Raw genomic sequence first — 23,451 nt, 5'->3', positions numbered from 1 at the left:
AGCCCCAGGGCTGTTGTAGAGCACACTGGGCCTCCTCCTGGACCTGCCTTACCCTGGGCTGACCTTTGCCCCTGGGGCCCATTACTGGACTCCACTGACTTCTAACAAAACATTAAGCGAGCTTCCTCTCTTCTTGCTTGCCAGAGTTTCTAGCTTCATTGTCCTTTGTCCACATGATTGCTGGCGTGCCAGCCTAATGCCTCCTTGCCTGGCCTCTGAGGCAGGCTTAGAGTGGATTCTCCTTGAGAGGGCCAGGTCTATAAAAACTAGTGAGGATAGTGCCCCCTCCCTATTGGGCACCCACCACTGCTCCTCCAGAGAGCTGGTGTCATTTCTCCACCTCTGCAAGTCATTGCATTCTGGGCGCTGAGGGGCAGTAGCCCCAAGTGTTCCCTTTCCAGTTTTCCCTGTGCATGCACACCCTCGTCCTGTCTGAATAACCACACAACTGATGCACTTCCAAGTTTAATAAGCCACATCCTCAGCTGAACCTGGGGTAAAATGTGAGACCCTGATTCTATGTGTGGTGGTGTCAGTGGGTAGGCCTGAGGCTGCAAAACCATCATCCTACCAGTCAGAAGATACCTCCAAAGTAGATACACGTACACAAGTTCAGTGTAGTCCTACTTCCAGTGTGTTTCTGCTGCAAAGGTGGCCTAGCCAAAGGCTGCCAGATGGATAGAGGAAGCAGGCAGCGGGATATTGAGGTAGCTGGTGGTCCAGCAGAAACAAGTATAGAAATACAGCCTTCAGGAAGGGAGGCAGTTCTAGGGTCATGCTGCTTTCAGAAACTGGCATGTGCCTCCCACACCTTTGGAAGCTCCCCTGGCCCACTGTGTAAGTGGCAGGCCTGCCCAGCCTGTGGTTCTTCCCGGCTGTTGAGGGAGGGTTCTTGGGGGCTGAGATGGTGCTAGTGGGGACGAGCTGAGCCTGTGGCCTCTTAGGATGAAGCTCTTGTGGTTCCGGGTCAAGATGGGAAGTGATGAAGTGGCAGAGCCACTCAGCGGTAACTGCTTAGTACCTCTCTGTGAGGGGACAGGGTACAACCCCATGGGTGGGGGTGGAAGGTCACCCTTGGGGCTTAGCGTCTTTCAGGCACCCAACCTCCCAACAAGGATTGAGAAGAGTATAAGTGAGTTAATATTCAGGAAAGGACAATTTCCATAGCCTGACTCACACCTGAAAAGCTCTGGATGGGCTAGGGAAGTGGGTGTTTGGTGCCTCCAAGTCCAGGTAGTGCCAGCGCCCCCTGCCTTACACTTGAATGGCCAGCTAAGTAACCATAGAGTATAAGGCCATGTCTAGGCCAGTCTTTCCTGGCTCCCTGCCAACAAAGCAAAAACAAATTCAAGAGCTTAGGAGAAAACAGACTTCCCTTACAAATCCCAGAGCTGGTCAACCTCAAGTTTCTTCTCAAGGAAATTTCTATGGGGTCACATCCCAGCAGATCGGAAGGGGGACAGGAAAAAGCCAAGGCAGAAAATGGACTGTTGGCCTCCCCAACCCAGAGGCTCCTCCTGAGCTGACCCCTGAGAGAGGAGGAACATGTCTTCTCTCCTTAAGGCACCCAGATCTGGGTAGAGGCAAACTTTACTGGCCCAATGCCTGGAGCTGCTGGAGGCAAGGCCAAGAGCAGTGGAGGGCCAGGTCTTCAAGCACTGGGGTACTCCCTGCCCCCAATCCCTCCCCCCATGCAGTCTCTGGGGTCTGGGCAGCAGCAGAACCCAGTGTGGGAACCAGCAGACCCGGTGATGTCCCTGGAGATCCCTCTGCTGCCTTCCCTTATTCTCTGTGGGTTTTGAGAGGTTCATTTGCTGTTGTTTCCCTAAAAGTGATGGAAAAGAGAAAAGGATTATTCCACAGGCAGCACAACAGTCCCTGAGATTGGCTCTCTCTAGCCCTGTAGGGGCTGAGGTGGGCTCAGTAAAGCCACACTACAATCTATATCTCTGTACTAAGTTCCCACAGCCCACACTGGGTCCCTCACCTTTCCCCTGAAGACACGTTTTTCCTCCTGGTTCCTACCTTATGGTATTCCTATCCTTCCCCAAGTTGCTCAGGACCTGGACAGTGGCAGGCCTCCTAACTGGCCTCTTGCCTTCTCTATTGGACCCCTTTTCTTGCCATGAAACAGGCAGTTATAAAGACAAATTAGATCAGGCCATAGCCTTGCTGAGTCCTTCAATAGCTTCCTGAAATTTGGCATAGGGTATTGTGGGTCCCGCCAATGCCTTCATGTTTGAGCTCCAGTGTCACAGCTTTGTCTATCCTTCCAATATGACACCCTTGTTCTTGCCCTGGGCCTTATTCTATCAATTTTCTTTGCCTGGTACACTTACTCCCTAGCCTTTGCCATTAGCTTAGGTGTCTGTTTTGCGAGAAAACTCTTGACTACCCTTGCCCCCACACCGCTGCCCTTCCCTTTTATTATTTTGTTGCCCTCCCTTTTAAATTTCTGGCTCACCCTATAAACAGGATAAAGGATAACCCCCCTGGGTTGTCCTTGTTCTCTGGACCTAGTTGCCCTCCTCTCCCCCCACCACACCACACCCCTCATATAGAAGGAGCTCAGAAATTAGTTGAATGAATGCTCTGATTAGTGAGTAGATGTTTTACAGATGAGGAGGCTGACCTGATGTGGCCAGTAAGTGCAGTAAGGACATAGGCTCCTGCCTTTCTAACTGAAGAGCTTGCAGTAGAGTGGAACCCAACAGACTTGCCAGCTCATCTCTGAAATTGTGACAATAGCCCCACAGGCAGCATGCTGAACAGCATATTGGTGGGCTGTTCAGAAATTAGAGTCTGAGCTCCAGTTGAAGACCTTGGGGCTTGCTGTAAAGACCACTAAACTAGTGGACTTATACCCTGAGAACTTCCTGCCCCCATCCCTGTTATCAGCACAGGCCTATCCTCTGCCTGCCAAGCATGGGGTTGTGATGGGCACAGATTTACTCACCACGAAGTGAAATGCGTGGAGCCATCAGGTGTGGATCCGTTCTGGCCGCCCAGACCTGGGGGCAGGAACACATCCAGAGCTGCAGCAGGCTGGGGGTGGGGATCTAAGCAGGTATCAGCCCAGGTCAGGTTTGAGGCCAGTGGCGGTGTTTGGTGAAGAGTCTCGTGGGGGCCCTAAAGGGACTAGCGGTATTGTCTGATTGAGGTTCAAAGGAAGTTAAAATGTGATGGGTGGACCGGGGTTTCTGGCATGAAATGGTATGTTGGCATGGATTAGGGTGCAGAGTTAAGCTGTGATGTGGTCCTTAGGGGATCAGTGGTAGTCTAGGGGGTTCTGGGGAGCCCAATGATGGAGTCCAGTGGGGGGTGGGGAGCCTCACCTGGGCGGTGATACAGCCCTGTCACCGTGCTCCCGTAGAACCCCCACGCCAGCTGGATGCCCAGGAGACTTAACACCAACCAGAGTAGCAGCAGCTTGAAGAGGGTCACGCGCATGTCCTGCGCCTCCCACTCCCGCAGGAACTCGCTGCCCAGGGTGCCCAGCGCGCCCAACACCGTGGTCGGAAGAGCCTGCAAGGACTGCCCAGACCAAGGCTCCGCCATGACTGGCCCATACCCCACCCGGGGGACTGTCACCGTAGTTCCGACTGCGCAGGCGTCTGGTCTTCCGGGGCCAGGGCCGTTAGTGCGCACGCGTAAAACTAGGCAAGGCTAGGCTACTTCGCTTGCGCGAAGAGTTGGCAGTTTAGGGAGGAGTATTAAAACCGCGCACGCGCACCCTGCCCCACCCTGCTTACTTAAAGGATGAGTGAGTCGTGAAGCATAAAATAGCAACCAGGTCTTTTATAGCCCTGGAGTTCCCGTGATGCCCCACGCGGCTGCAGTGATTGGTTAAGCGCCTTGCCTTTAGGGCGTGGACGCGCTCCTGAGCAATCGTAGCTGAGCTGTGAGTGCGCGCGCGTGCGCGGGGCCGAGACTGGGGCTGGCTCGAGCCCGCTGGCACACGGGAGCGCGCACGTCGCTCCCCGCCCTCCCGCCGCCGACCGCCCTCGCTCGCTCGAGCTCCCCGCCCGCCGCCCGCCGTCTTCCGTCGGTTCTCTCGTTAGTCTGCCTCCGTCTCCTCAGCCACCCGCCCTAGTCTCCGAGCTTGCTACTCGCGGACAGGCGTCCTTGGCGTGGAGAGGTCGGATTGCGAGTCGTCGCCTGAGGTGAGCGAGAGGGTACCCTCCTGGCGCCGCGGCGCCTGGGGCCCGCCCGCCCGGCACTCTTCCGGCCGCCAGCCCGCCCGCCGCCCCTCCGCGGCCGCGCCCCACCTGCTGCTCTCGGCTGGCTGCCCCTGGGTCCCGGCCCCTGCCTCCCGGCCGGGGCCCCTCTCCCCAAAGAAGCGGCCCCGCCCGCGCAGTCCCCGGAAGCGCGCCCCGCGGCCTCCCGCGCCCCTTCCCCCGCCCGGCCAGGCCTGGTGGAGCCCCAGCCGCCCGGCCGCGGTCCCCGGCGCTTCCTCTCTCTCACGGCTGCGCCGGGCAGGGCGGGGGCTTCGAGCCGGGCCCGGCAACCGCGCGGTGCAGCCGGCCCCTGCGAAGTGCGCGTGGCTGTCGGAGTTGAAATGGGAAAGAAACTCTTTACAACTCCATCTTGGCTTTACATTGAATATGAAACATGAATCACCGTTTTATACTGGGTGAAGTCCAGTTATGTTTTGGGTACATTTTCTTTTTAAATGTAGTACTCTCGGAGATTGTGTAAGTAAAAAGGTAGTGTTGAAATCTTATGGGTTAGGATTCTTGGGTATTGAAAGGACGTTTTCCTGTTAGACATTTTTTTCATGACTTAAACTATGTTTTATCGAAATAAAGTATTAATTTGCAGTTTTGCTTAGTCTCAGTTACTACCTTGATTAGGAATCACCTAAACATATCCTTAGTTACCGATTGACTCAGTTACGAGCCATCATTATTAAATAGCACTGTTGGCAGTTAAATCGATTTGGTCAAAAGCATGTTTAGTAGTTTGCGGTGGAAAACTGACATCCTTTTTGCCTCAGAATTGGTTCCACTTGTGTCTTTTAATGGTCCTGATTTAAAATTTTTACCAGCGTTAGTGACTTGTTTGGTTCTTTTTGTGTTTAAGATTGTCTTTTGAAGTAAATGTTTCTTGCAGGTGTGTAATCAGATTATAGTCCTCCCTGCCAGATCTGAAGGGGAAAAATACTTTAAAAAAATGTCTTAAAAATGTTATATGTGGTGAGAATTTTTCAACCATTCAGTGTCAAACACCCAAATGTGTAAGGTGTGTGTACTATTGCATGATTGTTGCTTTGAACATACCGGTTTGAGCTTTGGGCACGAGTGACATTGTTTGGACTGAAGGTACAAGACTAATTCCTAATTGTGAAGGATAACTTACTAAAGGATCTCTTTTGATAAATTATCTTAAGAATAGTACCATCTACTTTTGTAGAGCACTGGTGGCCCATGGGGACGTGACAAAATAGAAGACAACTTGCTTTAAGTCAGTCTAGTCCTAGAGTTATCACCTCTGTTCTCATAAAAGTCTGTACTAGAGAGAAGAAAATAGGGATCCACTGACTTTTTCATAGATCCAGAATTTTAGACCCGAAAGGAATCTTCAGGACTTCTATAGTCCAACCCCATTTGCAGATGAGGAAACTGAGTTCCAGAGACTTTTGTAAATATACATATAACATTGGTTATATGTCTAGTCACGTACAGGCCAAAACTATTTTGTCTGTGTGGTATTTTCCTTGTACTCCTAAACAGCTTGCTTAGAGTTAAGTAAAAATTTAGGATTTAACAACTTGTTTCCAGTGCTTTCTCCATTTATGTATTACTGATATGTTGTGAGAATCTGAAAAATTCATTAAAAAAATTTTTCTTAATGTTTATTTTTGAGAGAGAGAGAGAGAGAGGAGAGACACAGCCTGAGAGGGGGAGGGGCAGAGAGAGGGAGACACTGAACAAGAAGCAGGTTCCAGGCTCTGAGCTGTTAGCACAGAGCCTGATGCGGGGCTCGAACTCACAAACTGCCAGATCATTACCTGAGCTGAAGTTGGACGCTCAACCGACTGAGCTACCCTGGTACCCCGAAAAATTCATTTTCTAAACAAATTTCAGTTATTTAGCCTTAAACAACACTCTCCTCCCTGCAACTGGGTGGTCCTGCAGCAGTTGATTGAAATAGATAAATGAATATACAGGGTCCCCGCTTGGCCTAGTTTTGGCTTTCGGTGTTTGGGTCTTCTTAGGGACAAACTTCTTCCACAGGGAGGCCCAGACTCCTCTGTTCCAAATCCCACATAATTAGGTCAGGCTAAGATGTTGTCATGTGACTGAGGGCTGTTTTGACTATTGATTTGAGGTGGGATGGAGAGAAACTGCACATATCAAGTAAATAGTTCCCTGTGTATTATGTGTGTGGTAGTGGTTTTGCTGGAGTATTCTCATAGTCTTCATTCATATTAGAGTGAAAACAGGTAGATCTTGAGGTGTTTCCCCAAGGAGTTAGTGGAGTTGAAGCAGTGACCAGAGAAGTTGCTACTTAGGGTTTTCTTAGTTGTCCTAGAGCTGAGATTTATGTTAACTCAGAAGAAAGACTGATATTTCAACTTCTAAGAGAACTAATCTGGGCATGCTGAGCTTCTATAGACAGGACTTGGGTTTTATTGCATTATGGCTACTAGTGATAAAGCTAAATGGTACATACTCACTGGATTTTAATCACATATGTTTGTAGTAGTAAAAGGTAACTAAAAGTTACTTAACCTTCCTGTACCACTTTATCCCTTTATGCCCCGGGCCAGTGGAACTTAGTTTGCCTGCACCTACACATTAACGTAACTAAATTGTAAAATTGTGTTAATGTGTCTTAACTACACTCTTGATCTTTGGGTATATGCTCACTGTTAAGTACTTGTGAGATTACTAAATTAAAATTTCCAAGATAGTTTAAAGTTAGTAATTGATGTAAAATTCCTATTTCAAGTGTTACTATTTCAAATGACTCATTTATAGTCTGTGGTACTGCAGTATTAAGTGAAGACTTTGTATACTCATAATTATGGTAGTCATGTGACTAAAAATCAGGTAGGCATTGAAGCTGCTCATTCTGGGTGTTGGTCTGAATTTATTGGTGGTTCTTCCAGATGATTCTGAATAACATTTTATAGTTAACAATGGTCAGAATATGAGTTACACTGTTACATCTTAGCCAGTTTGCAGTTTGTCTCAAACTGAGCTTGATTTTTTTTTTTTTTTTTTTTTTTTTGTGAAGAGGGTGGATAAAGTAAATACGTTTAATTAGGCATGTTTATAATAGTATCTTACTATTCAAGTGAAGGTAGAAAGAAGAACATAAGCAACTGAAATGTTTGGAGTGGTGTAAAGGGAGAAGAGGAAGGTAAAATGAAAGAGAGGTGACCAGAGACCAGATCATGTTGAGGCTTTTAGGATATAGGAAGTTCTTTGGGTTTGTCCTGAGATGAGAAATCATTAGATGTTTTTTAGCAGGGGAATGATATGATTTGATATTAAATAACTAGAATCCCTCACTAAGAATAGGGGTAGATCGGAGTCTATTCTGACTTTATGTTTTAAAAGTTTAAGGGGCGTCTGGGTGGCTCAGTCAGTTAAGCTTCTGACTTTGGCTCAGGTCATGATCTCGCAGTTCATGGGTTCGAGTCCTGTGTTGGGCTCTGTGCTGAAAGCTGGAGCCTGGAGCTTGCTTCAGATCCTGTGTCTCCCTCTCTCTCTCTCTGCCCCTCCCCAACTTGTGCTCTTTCTCTGTCTCTCAATAATGAATAACAGTAAAAATAAAAAAAGAAAGAAAGAAAAAGAAATTAAAAAATGTTTAGGGGCGCCTGGGTGGCTCAGTTGGTTAAATGTCCAACTGCAGCTCAGGTCATGATCTTGTGGTCTGTGAGTTTGAGCCCCGCATCGGGTTCTGTGCTGACAGCTTAGAGCCTGGAATCTGCTTCAGATTCTGTGTCTCCCTCTCTCTCTCTGCCCCTCCTCCACTCATGCTCTGTCTCCATCTCTCAAAAATGAATAAACATTAAAAAAATTTTTTTTAAAAAGTTTAATCTCTACACCCAGTGTGGGGCTCAAACTCAACCTGAGATCAAGAGTCATACATTCTTCCAACTGAGCCAGCCAGGTGTCCCTCTTTTCTGACTTTAAATAGTAAAGTAATATTGATCATCTCTGACAAAAATATCAGGATTTCTGAATAATTACCTTCCTTGACCTAATGACTTCATCCTGTTTTGTTTTGTTTTGTTTTGAAACCATTGATTTTTCTGACAGTTGCCTTTCAGCCTGTAATTTCTCTAATACCTGTATTAAGAATATGTAAGTAGATAAAACAAGTTATTTAAATAAATGTTTGTGGTAGTGTAGGTGGTAGGGTTACAGGTGTTCATTGTAAGATTCAACTTCACTCTGGTTTGAAAATTTTTATAATAAAATGTTGGAAAATTAATTTATGTAGGATTATTTTGCTTTTTGCTTTTAAAAGGGCAGTATTTGTAATATTTGTAAGATAAGGTTGTGTACCTTTTAAGTAAAGGAGGCTAAAACTTGTATAAATGTGATATATTTGATGATATACCAATCAAAGATTAAATTCTATACTTCTTCCCCTCTCCTGAATTCTAAATTACAGGGAACTTTGGGCAAGCCTGTTTACATCCTGTGTTTTGATTTTTTTCATTGTAAAGTGAATAGACATAATTCCTGATATTTTTATATTTTTATAGTGCCTTTCATCTGAGAAGTTCAAGGCACTTGTAAAACTTCTGCCACACAGGCCGTGGGTCTTGCAGCACATTTGTAAGGTATGTACATAGAAACCTCTTCTTTTATTTCTCTTTTCCCACGAAAGAGAGATTATTATATATTAAAGTAAATTCTGGAGAAATGTCAGTGCATTACTGTTAATGATTCTCTTCACCAATCTTGCGTTCTTTATCTTACTCCATACCTTTTCTCTCTAGTCTTATTCTCCCACCTCTCCATAAGGTACTCCTCTAACTTTTTTACTTTTAAGTGGTATTTCTTTTTTAGATGAAGATAGATTTCCTAATCTCTCTCTTAAAGGAGATGAAACTCACTGTGTTGTACACATACCTCTTTTACATCTGGACCATTCCCATCTTATTCCTTCTGTTTTTCATCTTTAAAGTTTATTTTGAGAGAGAGAGAGTGCACATGTGCACGGGCGGTCACTCTTGCAGGGGGGATGGTGGGCAGAGAGAGAAAGGGAGAGAGGGAATCCCAAGAAGGCTCCATGCTGTCAGCACAGAGCCCGATTTGGGGCTCGATCTCATGAACTGTGAGATGATGACCTGAGCTGAAATTAAGAATCGGGTGCTTAACTGAGCCAACCAGGCGCTCCTAGTTTTCATCTTTAAGTTTTCATTTTTAATTTTTTTTAATATTTATTTATTTTTGAGAGAGAGAGACAGAGCATGAGTTGGGGAGGAGCAGAGAGAGAGGGAGACACAGAATCCGAAGCAGGCTCCAGGCTGTGAGCTGTCAGCACAGAGCCTGGCGTGGGGCTCAGACCCGCGAACTGTGAGATCATGACCTGAGCCGAAGTCGGATGCTTACCCGACTGAGCCACCCAGGCGCCCCAAGTTTTCGTTTTTTTCAGTAGTTTAGTTATCATACATTTATCCACAGCTTATGTTGTGGGTATATCTATCTAATTATCAGTGGCAAATGAGTCAGGTAGAGAATGAAGATCAGAGGACAATCTTCCCTCTTACCAGAGGGGTCAGAGTGATACTGGCTTAGGTGGGAACAACGTTAACAGCTGGTATAAGATCCGTCCAGGGGTTCTTTAGATATTTAAACTAATTACAAATAAAGGAAATTGTTAGAAATAATCTTAATTTGATTGATACCATGGTATATATCCTAGTCGGTACTGTTTTGATCGCCTTTTTCTGTTCTCTTTGGGTCTGAGGGAACTCTGTATATGGAGAAATGAGCTGTGATGGGGATGAATATTGTTTATTTTTTTCCAACTTGTTTGTTTTGTTTTTTTAATTTATATTTTAGTTAATATACAGTGCAGTATTGGTTCCAGGAGTAGAATTCTGTGATTCATCACTTACACACGATACATATAATACCTACTGCTCATCATAAGTGCCCTCCTTGGTATCATATAAGCCATCACCTATTTAACCCATCTCCCACCCCCCTGCTTCCATCAACCCATAGTTCTCTATCATTAAGAATCTCTTGTGGTTTGTTTCTCTCTCTTCTCTCCACCCTCCCCCATCCCCATATGTTCATCTGTATTGTTTCTTAAATTCCACATAAGTGAAATAATATGGTATTTGTCTTTCTCTGATTGACTTACTTCGCTTAGCGTAATACATTCTAGCTCTATCCATGTCATTGCAAGTGGCAAGATTTCATTCTTTCTGATGGCTGAGTAATATTCCATTGTGTATGTGTGTGTGCATGTGCGTGTACACACACACATATCTCTTTTATCCATGGAGGTGAATATTCTTATTTGGTGAAATGGGGTACCTGGCAGTGAAGGCATACAGTGATAGTGGTTTTGGTTGGCTTTGAACTCCTCCTTGGCATGCTAAGAAGAATGAACAAGCTAGCTTGTGGTTTTGTCATTCATTCATTGAACAAATAATTATTGAATAGCTACTACATGTCAGATGCTGTTCTGGAACACATCTGAAGAAAACAAAGAAGGTCCCTGTCCTCAGGGCACCTGGATGGCTCAGTTGGTAGAGCATACAACTCTTTTTTTTTTTTTTTTAAAGTTTATTTTGAGAGAGTGAGCACATGCATGTGCACAGGGGAGGGGCAGAGAGAGAATCCCACGCAGCCTCCATGCAAAACTTGACATGGGACTTGATCTCATGAACCACGAGATCATGACCTGAGCCAAAATTAAGAGTCAGACACCTAACCAACTGGGCCACCCAGGTACCCCTAGAGCATGCAACTCTTGAACTTGGGATAATGAGTTCAAACCCTCTTTAGGCTTAGAAGTTACTTAAATAAATTAACTCTCACATTTAAAAAAAAAAAAAGTCCCCGCCCTCAAACAGTTTTTGTTTGTTTTACAGTGTCTTTATTCCTAAAAATACGAGCACGTTTGATTTGGAACTGAAAAGTGTTAGTTTTGAATCATACCATCTACTTTTCTCAGTGTTACAAAGTAGAAAGCACTTCAGGTGTAAATAGTCACAAAAATATGAATAGTCCTGCTTATGGAGTTATTGTTCTAGTAGGAGAGACTGATGATAGGTAAGGAATGGACTTGTCTTTTTTAGGGAACAGCAAAAGAAAAAAAAATTGAATGGCTGGAGCCTAAAGAGCAAGTGGAAAAGTGGAAGAAATAGTCTTATAGGCAGGCAAGGGCCAGATCTTTTAGGAACTGGGAATTTAGAGTTTATTCAGAATGCATTGGAAAGCTATTAAAGGGTTCGTATAACAGGAGTAATGTTATCTGATTTATTTAGATTTCTAGCTCACGTATGGAGAATAGACTACAGGGTGGCAAAAATGGAGGTAGGGAGATCTGTTGGAGGCTGTTTAAATCCAGTGACAGATGATTGGGGCTTGGACAAGAATGACAACGGTAATAGAGGGATTCACAGTATGTTGTAAATGAGTGATCATAGGCTTTGCTGATAAATTGGAAGATATGGCTTCCTGAATCCCTGATCTATGGTAAGATTAGCTCAGTGCAGCTGCTGGGCATAAGAAGACAACTAGCCTAGCACCACTGCATATATACTCTGTTGTCCACAAGGCTTGAAATTTCTCCTTTAAGGGGTGTTTGGGTGGCTCAGACAGTTGAGTGTCCACCTCAAGATTTCAGCTCAGGTCATGATCTCGCAGTTTGTGAGATCAAGCCCCACATTGGGCTCTGTGCTGACAGTGTAGAGCCTGCTTGGGATTCTCTGTCTCCCTCTCTCTGTGCCTCTCCCCTGCTCATTCTCCCTTCTGCTGCTGCTGCTGCTGCTGCTGCTGCATTGTCTTCTTCTCTCTTTCAAAATAAATATTTTAAAAAATGTTTAAAAGTATTTTTCCTTTCAGTACATTGAGTAATGCATTAGGGTGGTTTGATTGATGGCCTCCCTTGTAAGAGGGGAGACTGTTTCAAAGTTGTTTTCTCAATTATGTATTTCTACATTGTATTTAAAAACAGAGGTGCCTGGGTGGCTCAGTCGGTTAAGCATCCAGCTTCATGCCTCAGCTTGGGTCATGATCTCACAGTTGGTGGGTTCGAGTCCCACGTCAAGCTACTTCAGATTCTGTGTCTCCTCCCTCTCTTTCTGCCCCTTCCTTGTTCATATTCTATCTCTCTCAAAAATAAACATTAAAAAAAATTTTTTTTTAATTTTTTTTAATGTTTATTCACTTTTGAGAGACAGAGAGTGAGAGTGGGGGAGGGACAGAGAGAGAGGGAAAAACACAGGATCTGAAGCAGGCTCCAGGCTCTGAGCTGTCAACACAGAGCCCGCCCGATGTGGGGCTTGAACTTACAAGCTATGAGATCATGACCCGAGCCGAAGTTGGATGCCCAACTGACTGAGCCACCCAGGCACCCCTAAAAAAATTTTTTTAAAACAGAAGTGAAGCTATGCTTACCAGTTTCTTCACCAAAAATGCTGATGACCCTATAATGACAAAGAAGTTTTGCTATAGAAGAACTCTATGTATATACCTTTAACCAGGTTATTCCTTTGAGCCTCAGGACCTGTATCTGTGAAATGAAGATTACATTTATTTTATAGGAATTTTATTTTATTTTATTTTTAATATATATATTTTTTTTAACGTTTATTTATTTTTGAGACAGAGAGAGACAGAGCATGAACAGGGGAGGGTCAGAGAGAAGGAGACACAGAATCGGAAGCAGGCTCCAGGCTCCGAGCTGTCAGCACAGAGCCCGACGCGGGGCTCAAACTCACAGACCGCAAGATCATGACCTGAGCCGAAGTCGGCCGCTTAACCGACTGAGCCACCCAGGCGCCCCTATTTTATAGGAATTTTAGATGAAATAATATATGAAGAGCATGATGCTCAGTGCATGCTAGTTTTCTCCCTTAGTAGAAATACTTGTTCTAAGTCTGATAGATTCCTTTTGGTTTTTTTTAAGTTTATTTTATTTTGAGAGAGAGAATGGGGGAGGGGGGCTGAGGGAGGAGAGTACTAAGTGGGGTTGGTGCTTAGTGTGGAGCCCCATGCAGGACTGTCTCATGACTGTGAGATCATGGCCTGAGCCCATATCAAGTGTTGGAAACTTAACCGACAGAGCCACCCAGGCGCCCCCTCCTCCTTTTTTTTAAGAGAGAGGGTAGGTCGGGGAGAGGGGCAGAGAGAGAGAGAGAGAGGGAATCTTAAGCATGTTCAATGTTCAGTGCAGAGCCCAATATGGGGCTTGATCCCATGACTCTGGGATCATTACCTGTGCCAAAATCAAGAGTCAGGCACTCAACCTACTGAGCCATCCAGGTGCCCCTTAAGTTTTTTTTTTAAATTTTTTTTAAAATTTTTTTTTAACGTTTTATTTATTTTTGAGACAGGGAGAGACAGCATGAACAGGGGAGGGTCAGAGAGAGGAAGACACAGAATCTGAAACAGGCTCCAGGCTCTGAGCTGTCAGCACAGAGCCTGACGTGGGGCTCGAACTCAGGGACCGAGAGATCATGACCTGAGCCGGAATCGGCCACCCAACCGACTGAGCCACCCAGGCGCCCCTAAAATTTTTTTTTAATGCTTTTATTTATTTTTGAGAGAGAGAGAGAGGGAGGGAGAGAGAATAAGCGGGGGAGGGGCAGAGGCAGAGGGAGAGGGAGACACAGAATCCGAAGCAGGCTCCAGGCTCTGAGCTGTCGGCACAGAGGCCAATGTAGGGCTCAAACTCACGAAATACAAGATCATGACCTGAGCCGAAGTTGAGTGCTTAACTGACGGAGCCACCCAGGCCCCCCACCCCCTAAGTTTGCCTTTTTTAATTAGTATTTTTTTAAATAAATTTTTTTAATGGAGATAGATGGTGGTGTTGGTTGCATGACAACACGAATATATTTAATACCACTGAAATGTATACTTAAAAATGTATACATTTTTAAGTAGATGGGGGGTACCTGGGTGGCTCAGTCAGTTAAGATGGTAAGTTTTATGTTATGTGTATTTAAAACAAATTTTTTTTAATGTTTATTTATTTTTGAGAGCGAGAGAGAGAGAGAGAGAGAGAGACACAAGAGTACTAGCAGGGGAGGGGCAGAGAGAGAGGGAGACACAATATGAAGCAGGCTCCAGGCTCTGAGCTGTCAGCCCAGAGCCTGACGCTGGGCTCGAACTCATGGACAGTGAGATCATGACCTAAGCCAAAGTCACATGCTTAACTGAACCACCTAGGAACCCCTATGTTATGTGTATTTTACTTCAATAAGAAGAGAGGGAAAAATGCACCAGGTAAAAATAAAATCATACAAAAAAGTTTATACTAAAAAATGAGGGTGCCTGGCTGCTTCATTTGGAAGAGTATGTGACTCTTGATCTTGGGGTCATGAGTTCAAGACCCACATTGAGGGTAGAGTTTACTTAAAAAAGTGTATCGTCTTCCTATTCCAGAGCATAATCCTCCTCTCATTGTATTACTTCCTTTGGGCTTTAAAAATATTTTATTTGGGCTCCTATCTGGCTCAGTTGTGAAAGCATTTCACTCTTGATCTCAGGGTTGTGAGTTTGAGCCCCATGTTGGGTGTAGAGATTACTTTCAAAAAATTTAAAAATATTAGAGCAAGGGGGTTGATGAAGCATGTGTATGAAACATTGTAGAAGGGGGTAGGTAGGCATGAGGAGTAAAAGCCTTTCTCCCATCTCAGCCTCCAAGGTCCTTCTTTAGAGAAGACCATATAACTTTTCTATATATCCTTCTAGAGATACTGTGTCTATATGTGTATATTACATATTTTTCTTTTTTTAGAAACATGCATTTGCACATCACATTGTTATGCATCTTATTCTTTCCCCTTAATAGGTCTGAGTGACTATTTTGCAAGATATTTAATAGCATACGCTGTGGAAAACAGTTTGGCAGTTCCTCGAATGGTTAAATATATAGAGTTAGCATACAACCCAGCAGTTCTACTCCTAGCTCTATACGCAAAAGAATTGAAAACAAGTAGTCGAATAAATGCTTGTACGTAGATGTTCATAGCATCACCATTCTTATAGCCAAAAGGTGGAAATAATTCAAATGTTCATCAACAGATAAGTCGGTAAACAAATGTGGTTGTATACATACAATGGAATATTTTTCAACTACTTAAAAAGATGAAGTATTAATACGTGGTATAACATGGATGAACCTTGAAAGTATTATGCTAGATGAAAGAAGCCTAACACGGGCCATATATTGTATGATTTAATTTATATGAAGTATCTAGTATAGTAAACCTGTAGAGACGCAAAGCGAATTGGTGGTTGCCAGATGCTAGGAGAAGGGGAACTGGAGATGGACTGCTTAATAAGCATGGGGTTTTCTTTTGTGGTAATGAAAATGTTTTGGAACTAGATAGGCTTGGTTGTTTTACAACATGGCGAATATGCTAAATATCACTGAAATGTACACTTTAAAAAGGTGAACTTTATATTGTGTATTTCACCTGAATTAAAAAAAAAGTTTTAAATAGATGTTTAGGCCTTACAGAGTTTTCATCTTGCTAATTGTGGAACCTTGAAAGGAATAGAGATGTTTGCGCCCGAATGCAGGGTGTCTGGCTGTGCATTGTCATTGCTGAAACACCTAGGCAACTCATTGGAGTTAGTTTATTCTTCTCTTTATGGTGGTTCTCCAGACAAGCATTATCTTGTGAGCAATATAAGTGGAGAATTAAACTGTACAAAATCAAATTCTGATTCTGCACATCTATTTAAGGTTAACCTTGGGATATTTACATTTTGAGGTGAATGATCTGATGTTCTTACTTAGAAAGCCAGAAGGGAGTATTTCTTTCCTTTAGCCTCAAAAGAGAATTTTAGTCTGGGGTTATTCTTTTTTTTTTTTTTTTTTTTAATGTTTATTTACTTTCGAGAGATAGGGAAGAGCATGAGCAGGGGAGGGGCAGAGAGAGAGAGACACACACAGAATCCAGGCTCTGAGCTGTCAGCACAGGGCCCGACGTGGGGCTCGAACTCACCAACCGTGAGATCATGACCTGAGCCGAAGCCGGATGCTCAACCGACTGAGCCACCCAGGAGCCCCTAGTCTGGGGTTATTCTTACTTGGCCGTATATTGGAGGTTTTGTGGGGTTTTCCTCTGCTTGCCTTCATTTGCCTTAGGTTTGCTGCTCTCCATCTCTAAGAGCCCTTGAACTGACATCGACCCTTAACAACTGCTTGATCAAGATGGCAAAATAACAATAGTACCAGGCTCAAGTGCATTGTGAACAAATGGACAGTTGGTTTGAGCCTTTTTGCCAGGCGTTTTCCTATGTTGTTTGCAAACCAAATAAATGGCTTTATGTTTTCAATTTAATTTCCCAAGTGTTTAATGGTGTTTCCTGTGTGTCAGGGACAGTCCTGGGTGTAGGTGAACCTGGGGTCGATAGGACAGTTCTGCCCATGGCACTGAAAGAGTTTCAATATAGTGATTTTTTTCCTCTTAATGAAGTAGTATGTATTCTATTCATTTTACTTTATTTATTTATTACTAATTTTAAATGTTTAATTTTGAAAGAGAGAGCTCTAGTAGGGGAGGTGCAGAGAGAGAGGGGACAGAGGATCCAAAGCAGGCTGTGTGCTGACAGCAGAGAGCCTGATGCGGGGCTCGAACTCATGAACTGTGAGATCATGACCTGAGCCAAAGTCAGATGCTCAACTTCCTGAGCCACCCAGGCGCCCCTCTCTATTCATTTTAAATGTGTACTTTAACAAAGGACAAAAGCAGTAGAATGGAAGGTATTTGAGAAGGGAGTGCGTATGAAAAGTCTATGCTTTTCAACCTGGCTTATTGTTTGAACAGAAATTTGATTCTGATTTGGTTGTTACATTGAGGACTGGCTGGTTAAAAAGCTGTATTTTGACCTTTATTTTCACCTTCATAATACTGATAGTTTTGCTCCAAGAGAAGGCATTGTAAGGCATCTTTAAGCTTTTATGGAATTCATGTGTGTTTAGGTACAGTATGGCTCTTGGGAAAAAATCAAGATCTTAAACCACTGAAATGGTATCATTGTATTCTAGATAAATGAAGCTTTCTTTCTTAAGCTTTACAACTTTTTTGTTTTATTTCTGCAGTGGACGTCTTTTTCCCTGTCTTACGGTATCTAGGACTTAAGCTTCTCCATGTAATGAATGAGGTCTTTCCTCCTAAGGGAGAGTTTTTGAGTTCTGTCCTTGGAGTCTGTCAGCCTACTTTAGGACTGGCCAGAATGGCACTTCTCTCCCTCTCCATTTTATGTTTCGAACCTGATTTACAGGGTTTTCTGTGTCCTAAGTCTTGTCATAGGCTACACTGCTTTCTCACTCAAGTATGCGTTTTTCTAAACTGTTGTGAACTCAGCTACTGTCCAGTTAGACTTACAGAATCGTTTATAAAATAAGAGCAAATAAGTTCATAGGGAGGATCTGAGTTTTAGCATTACTGTTACAGATAATTTGTTTCTTTTTTTTTTTTTTATGTTGATTTTTGAGAGACAGACGAGTGTGAGTGGGGAAGGGGCAGAGAGAGAGAATCCAAAGCAGGCTCCAGGCTCTGAGCTATCAGCACAGAGCCCAATGTGCGGCTCAAACCCACGGACCACAAGATCATGACTTGAGCTGAAGTCGGATGCTCAACTGACTGAGCCATCCAGGCGCCCCAGTTTAAGTTTCTGATTGTATGAGAGGTTTCTATAATTCTGTGAGGGTGAATTCTTTTTTTTTTTTTTTTAATTTTTTTTTTTAACGTTTATTTATTTTTGAGACAGAGACAGAGCATTAACGGGGGAGGGTCAGAGAGAGGGAGACACAGAATCTGAAACAGGCTCCAGGCTCTGAGCTGTCAGCACAGAGCCTGACGCGGGGCTCGAACTCAGGGACCGTGAGATCATGACCTGAGCCGAAGTCGGATGCTTAACCCACTGAGCCACCCAGGCGCCCCGAGGGTGAATTCTTGAACTACTAGACTCCTACCCTAGGAGGTAGCCTCACCACTAGTGTACACAGCCGAGGTTGTTGTAACTGTTTTCTTTTTAAAATCTGTGTTCGCCAAATTGGTTGTATAAAGCTTCTTTGCTCCTGGAAATTTATTTTTTTCAGGTTTATTATTTGAACACTTAACTATTATGTGCTTGCACCTATGCTTGTCTGACAGTGGTTAATAAGACAGATAATGATTCTTATACTAATGGAGTTTGGGAGGAAGAAACTTTGGAGGGGTGTGATGAGTGAGGCAGAGAGAGGTTTGGTGCTGTGGGAGTATCCAAAAGGCCTGATCTAAATTAGGAGCTCAGGGAACACCCTGAGAGACTGACTTAGCCTGAAGTATGAGTTATCTGAGTGGGGAAGGGTAGGTGGGGTGCATTAAGGGCAAAGGAAAGAAGGAAGATACCCTGGGTTAATAGCCTGAGTTATAGGATATTATATTGTTTTGGTGGTTGTATGCTTTGGGTTTTATAATTTCATAAGATACTGTCTTGGGATTTAATATATTTTCTTATCTATAATATGACATTTTGTACTTAGATTTCATCCAAAATATTTTTTGCACAGCTTGCATTGACACTACACCGTGCTGCAGAAACATTGACAAAACCTGGATTGGGAGGAACTTTTTAATGTTCATTAGGATCATCATTCTTCTGAGTAAAATTCACAGGATTTTTATGATTTTTAAAATTTCTTAAAAAATTTTTTTAGTTTCTAAAAGACTAGACAACTTTTGCTTTTATAATAGTCATCTGTACAATACTGATTCATAACAACTTATGTGGAGAGAGAAATAAAACACACACTGGTTCTTATCCTGGTTTTCTGTCCTGGTCAGCCATGGTCCGAAAGTAATGATCCTCCCTTTTGACATATGTCAGAAAGTCAGTAGCAGCCTAATGCTACATCACAGTGCTTACATCATTCACCTCATTTCATCTCATCACATAGGCATTTTATCATCTCACATCATTACAAGAAGGGTAAGTACAATGCAATAAGGTATTTTGAGGGGAGAGACTACATTCACATAACTCATTATAACATATTATAATTGTTATATTTCATTATTAATTATTGTTTAGTCTCTTGCTGTGTGTAATTTGTAAATTAAATTTTATCATAGGTATGTATGTACAGGAAAGACGTAGAGTATGTAGGGTTCGGTACCATCTGTGGTTTCAGGCATCCACTGGGGGTCTTGGAACATATCCTTTGTGGAGAAGGGGGTACTACAGGATGTAAAATTTCAAACTAGATTATATAATTGAGGCATATGGATGTCAAAAAGGTAAGTTTCATGAACTCAACCTTAAAAACTTTTTTTAAATGTTCATTTACTTTTGAGAGATGGAGAGAGACAGAGAGTGAGTGGGGGAGGGGCAGAGAGAGAGGGAGACATAATCCGAAGCAGGCTCCAGGCTCTGAGCTGGCAGCACGGAGCCCGACTCGAGGCTCGAACTCATGAACCGTGAGATCATAAACTGAGCTGAAGTCAATGCCTAACCAGCTGAGCCACCCAGGCGCCCCTCAACTTTTTAAATTTTATTTTATTTTTGAGAGAGCAAGAGTGGGGGAGGGGCAGAGAAAGGGGAACAAAGGATTTGAAGCTGGCTCTGCGCTGACAGCTGCAAGCCCGTTGTGGGGCTGGAACTCATAAAACTGCGAGATCATGACCCCAGCCAAAGTCAGATGCTCAACTGACTCTGCCTCCTAGGTACCCCTGAACTCAGCTTCTAATCTGTTTTTAAAGTAATGTGTTTAAAGTAATGAATATAGTAAAAAGTTAAAAAATTAAGCCATGTCTAAAGTTATGCTCTATTAAATGCTTTTATTTCTTCAGTGGTTGAGGAAAGCTTACTGTAATCATCACTATTTCTTTTGTGTAATTAGTCCCTTTGTAGAATCATGAGGTAAAATTATAATTATTTGAAGTATGCTATCATTTTAAAGCTGTGATTATTTTTTCTGCATAGGAATTTATTCATTATCTTTCCAAAATATTGTAAAGATCTTGATCCAGCAGAAGCAGCATAGTTATTCAGTTGAATTATTTCTACAACTGTTTCTCAGCTGGAGAACTGTTTTGTGCCTGCTTATAATGAATGTTTGGTTAATAAATGTCTAGAAAATACATGCATTATAACCAAATAGCACCATCTGAAGCACCTTTGGTAGCTCCTTATCTGCTAAAAATTGTGCACAGAGGCAGATTTACTGTGAGTCTAAGAAAGTAAGTATTGTAAAATGTATAGTCCCTGAACAAGTTATTGAAATCATTCAGCTAATTTAGGTTGTAGAATTCAAATTACTGTCAGCCCTGAAGTTTAGCTTAAATGCACACCACCCCCTGCCCCCAACTTACCTAATTTAAAGGCTATTTTGTTTTAATTTCCCAAGAGAAATAGCAGGAATGGCTCAGTCCACTTCTCTGAGATAATAGCATAGTTACCAGTCATGGGAAAAATCAGACCTGAGGGCATTAGAAAAAGTGCTTAAAAAGTATTCAGAAGAGGGGCGCCTGGGTGGCTCAGTCAGTTGAGCGGCCGACTTCGGCTCGGGTCATGATCTCACGGTCCGTGAGTTCAAGCCCCGCGTTGGGCTCTGTGCTGACAGCTCAGAGCCTGGAGCCTGTTTCGGTTTCTGTGTCTCCCTCTCTCTGACCCTCCCCCATTCATGCTCTGTCTCTCTCTGTCTCAAAAATAAATAAACGTTAAAAAAAATTAAAAAAAAAAAGTATTCAGAAGAATGTGATGGCGTGTGTATGTTTTAAAGCAAATTGGCATTGGGTTAGGGATGGTCATAACTTTCTTTTGGAAAGTTCTGAAGATCACAAACCCATTTGATGGTAAAATCTGAACTGAACTGATGAGAGGTTGTTTAGTTTTTATCCTCCTTACATGTTCATTTATTTTACTGAAGAACTATTAACCCATTGGGTATATTACAGAGTATTCGGCATTTGTACCATACCATCTTTCTGAAATCTGAAAAATTCTGACTTTAGAAATATCTAGTCCCAAGGCTTTTGGATGAAGTATTGTGGGCCTATAATTTCAGGCAGTGAGAGATAAGTAGTAATTTATTATTTTTTTCAACAGGAAAGAAGAGGGTGGGGTCAGGTATGGATGTGATACATACTTTGAAAAACTAATTACAGCTGACTCTTGAACAGTGTGGGGGGTGGGGCACTGACCCCTGTGCAGCCGAAATTTTGAGTATAACTGGACTCCCCAAATATGTAACTAACAGCCTACTGTTGACTGGAAGCCTTACTGATGACATAAAGTCGATTAACATGTGTTTTGTATGTTAAATGTGTTATATACTGTATTTTGGGGGGGGGAGTTTTATTTATTTTTAAGAGAAAGAGCACCTGTGCACATGAGTGAGCAGGGCAGGGAGAGAGAGAGAGAGAGAGAGAGAGAGAGAGAGAGAATCTGAAGCAGGCTCCACACTGCCAGCACAGACCCCAATATAAGGCTTGAACTCAGGAACTGTGAGATCATGATCTGAGTCGAAATCAAGAGTCAAACACTTAGGCGACTGAGCCATTCAGGTGCCCCTGTATACTGTATTCTTAAAGTAAGCTAGAGGGACACCTGGGTGGCTCAGTCAGTTAAGTGTCTGACTCTTGATTTCAGCTGAGGTCATGACCTCACAGTTCATGAGTTCAAGCCTTGCATCGGGCTCCATGCTGACAGTGTGGAGCCTGCTTGGCATTCTCTCTCTCTCTCTCTCTCTCTCTCTCTCTCTCTCTCTGCCCCTCCCCTACTTGTGCTGTCTCTGTCTCTCTCAAAATAAAGAAAGAAAAAAAAAAGATACAGTACTAAAAATCATAAGAGGGGCACCTAGCTGGCTCAGTCAGAGAAGTATGTGACTCTTGATCTTAGGGTCATGAGTTCAAGGCCCACATTGAGCATGGAGCCTACTTAAAAAGAAAAATAAAAAGAATCATAAGAGAAAATATGTTTAGTAGTCTACTGCAAATCCACATATTAAGTAGACCAGTGCAGTTCAAACCGGTGTTGTTCAAGGGTCAGCTATATTTGCTAGACTGGTAAAATTTTCGTTTTAGGAGAAACAACATTCTTTCCAGGTCAGGCCATATTACAAACTGGTCCTCAAGTTCTGGACAGTTGGAATTTGGAGGGAGTTACCATTTGTCCAAAATGAGACCTAAGTAGTAATGAGAAACCTTTATTGAACACGGACCTATTTTCAGTAAGTAAGCTCTTTTGGTCTTATTTAATCTTCATACCAACCATGTTTAGAAGATTTCATTCGCCACTTGACATGTAAGGAAGCTGCTTGTAATGGAGCACAAAGCTAGTAAGCGATAGAGCATTGATGAACTCTTAAGTAGCATAGCTCCTTTACCATTACTGTCAACTACCTATAACTCAGTAACTATTGCTGCCTATAACTGAAATTAATTTCTAGTAGAATCTTTTACTTTGAGGGTGTCTGGGCGGCTCACTCAGTTAGGCATCTGATTTTTTTTTTTTTTCAATATTTATTTTTGGGACAGAGAGAGACAGAGCATGAACGGGGGAGGGGCAGAGAGAGAGGGAGACACAGAATCGGAAACAGGCTCTAGGCTCTGAGCCATCAGCCCAGAGCCCGACGCGGGGCTCGAACTCACGGAACGCGAGATCGTGACCTGAGCTGAAGTCGGACGCTTAACCGACTGCGCCACCCAGGCGCCCCTGATTCTTAAATTTTTTTTTTTTTTTCAACGTTTATTTATTTTTGGGACAGAGAGAGAGACAGAGCATGAACGGGCGAGGGGCAGAGAGAGAGGGAGACACAGAATCGGAAACAGGCTCCAGGCTCTGAGCCATCAGCCCAGAGCCTGACGCGGGGCTCGAACTCACGGAACGCGAGATCGTGACCTGGCTGAAGTCGGACGCTTAACCGACTGCGCCACCCAGGCGCCCCGAGGCGCCCCTGATTCTTAATTTCAGCTCAGGTTATGATCTCATGGTTCATGAGATCGAGCCCTGTGTTGGGCTCTGTGCTGACAGTGTGGAGCCTGCTTGGGATTCTCTCTCCCTCTCTTTCTGCCCCTCCCCCACTATTCTTTCTTGCTCTCTCCCAAAATAAACAAATTAACTTAAAAAAAGAAAAAAAAAAAAAAAACCTTGGGGCACCTGAGTGGTTCAGTCAGTTAAGCGTCTGACTCCTGATTTCAGCTCAGGTCATGATCTCATGGTTTGTGGGATCGAGCCCCACATCAGGCTCTGTGCTGACAGTGCAGAGCCTGTGTGGGATTGATTCTCCTTTCCCTCT

At 43.5% G+C, this 23,451-nt stretch overlaps 2 protein-coding genes across 6 annotated transcripts in view; one reads left to right on the top strand and one right to left on the bottom strand.

Annotated features, from left to right (window-relative positions):
• Positions 1–452: 452 nt before the first annotated feature.
• TCTA (T cell leukemia translocation altered) lies at positions 453–3,894 on the bottom strand. Of its 4 annotated transcripts, none has more exons than XR_004343199.1 (3): positions 3,336–3,894; positions 2,957–3,138; positions 453–1,825 (listed from the first exon to the last, which is right to left on the bottom strand). XR_004343199.1 is itself a non-coding variant. In XM_030306751.1 (3 exons), the coding sequence occupies exons 1-3, from the start codon at positions 3,556–3,558 to the stop codon at positions 1,783–1,785; spliced, it is 369 nt and encodes a 122-aa protein (XP_030162611.1). In that variant the 5' UTR covers positions 3,559–3,894; the 3' UTR covers positions 453–1,782. The 4 variants fall into 4 exon arrangements, 3 of the variants coding, with proteins under 3 accessions (XP_030162611.1, XP_030162612.1, XP_030162614.1); XM_030306751.1 differs by having other exon boundaries at positions 2,957–3,059; XM_030306752.1 differs by having other exon boundaries at positions 2,957–3,011.
• A 77-nt stretch (positions 3,895–3,971) lies between these two features.
• RHOA (ras homolog family member A) overlaps positions 3,972–23,451 on the top strand; it is a 62,988-nt gene continuing 43,508 nt past the window's right edge. Inside the window, exons 1-2 of one of the 2 annotated variants that reach the window (XM_030306749.2) lie at positions 3,981–4,163; positions 8,726–8,803. The gene's annotated coding sequence lies outside the window, so the exon portion shown is untranslated. Of the gene's footprint in view, positions 4,164–8,725; positions 8,804–23,451 lie in introns of both variants that reach the window. The other variant, XM_030306750.2, reaches the window with a different exon arrangement.

Source organism: Lynx canadensis, chromosome A2 (genome assembly GCF_007474595.2).
Source record: "Lynx canadensis isolate LIC74 chromosome A2, mLynCan4.pri.v2, whole genome shotgun sequence".
Taxonomy (NCBI): Eukaryota; Metazoa; Chordata; class Mammalia; order Carnivora; family Felidae; genus Lynx; species Lynx canadensis.
This window is presented reverse-complemented; position numbering and strand designations above follow the sequence as displayed.

What these genes read in the sequence shown, in the direction of transcription:
- TCTA (XM_030306751.1), bottom strand. Translation starts at nt 3,558, where the DNA reads ATGGCGGAGCCTTGGTCTGGGCAGTCCTTGCAGGCTCTTCCGACCACG. An exon ending in AGGGCTGTATCACCGCCCAG is followed by an intron (nt 3,060 to 3,335) that starts GTGAGGCTCCCC and finishes ATACCTGCTTAG; the next exon opens with ATCCCCACCCCCAGCCTGCT. An exon ending in TCCACGCATTTCACTTCGTG is followed by an intron (nt 1,826 to 2,956) that starts GTGAGTAAATCT and finishes CATCACTTTTAG; the next exon opens with GGAAACAACAGCAAATGAAC.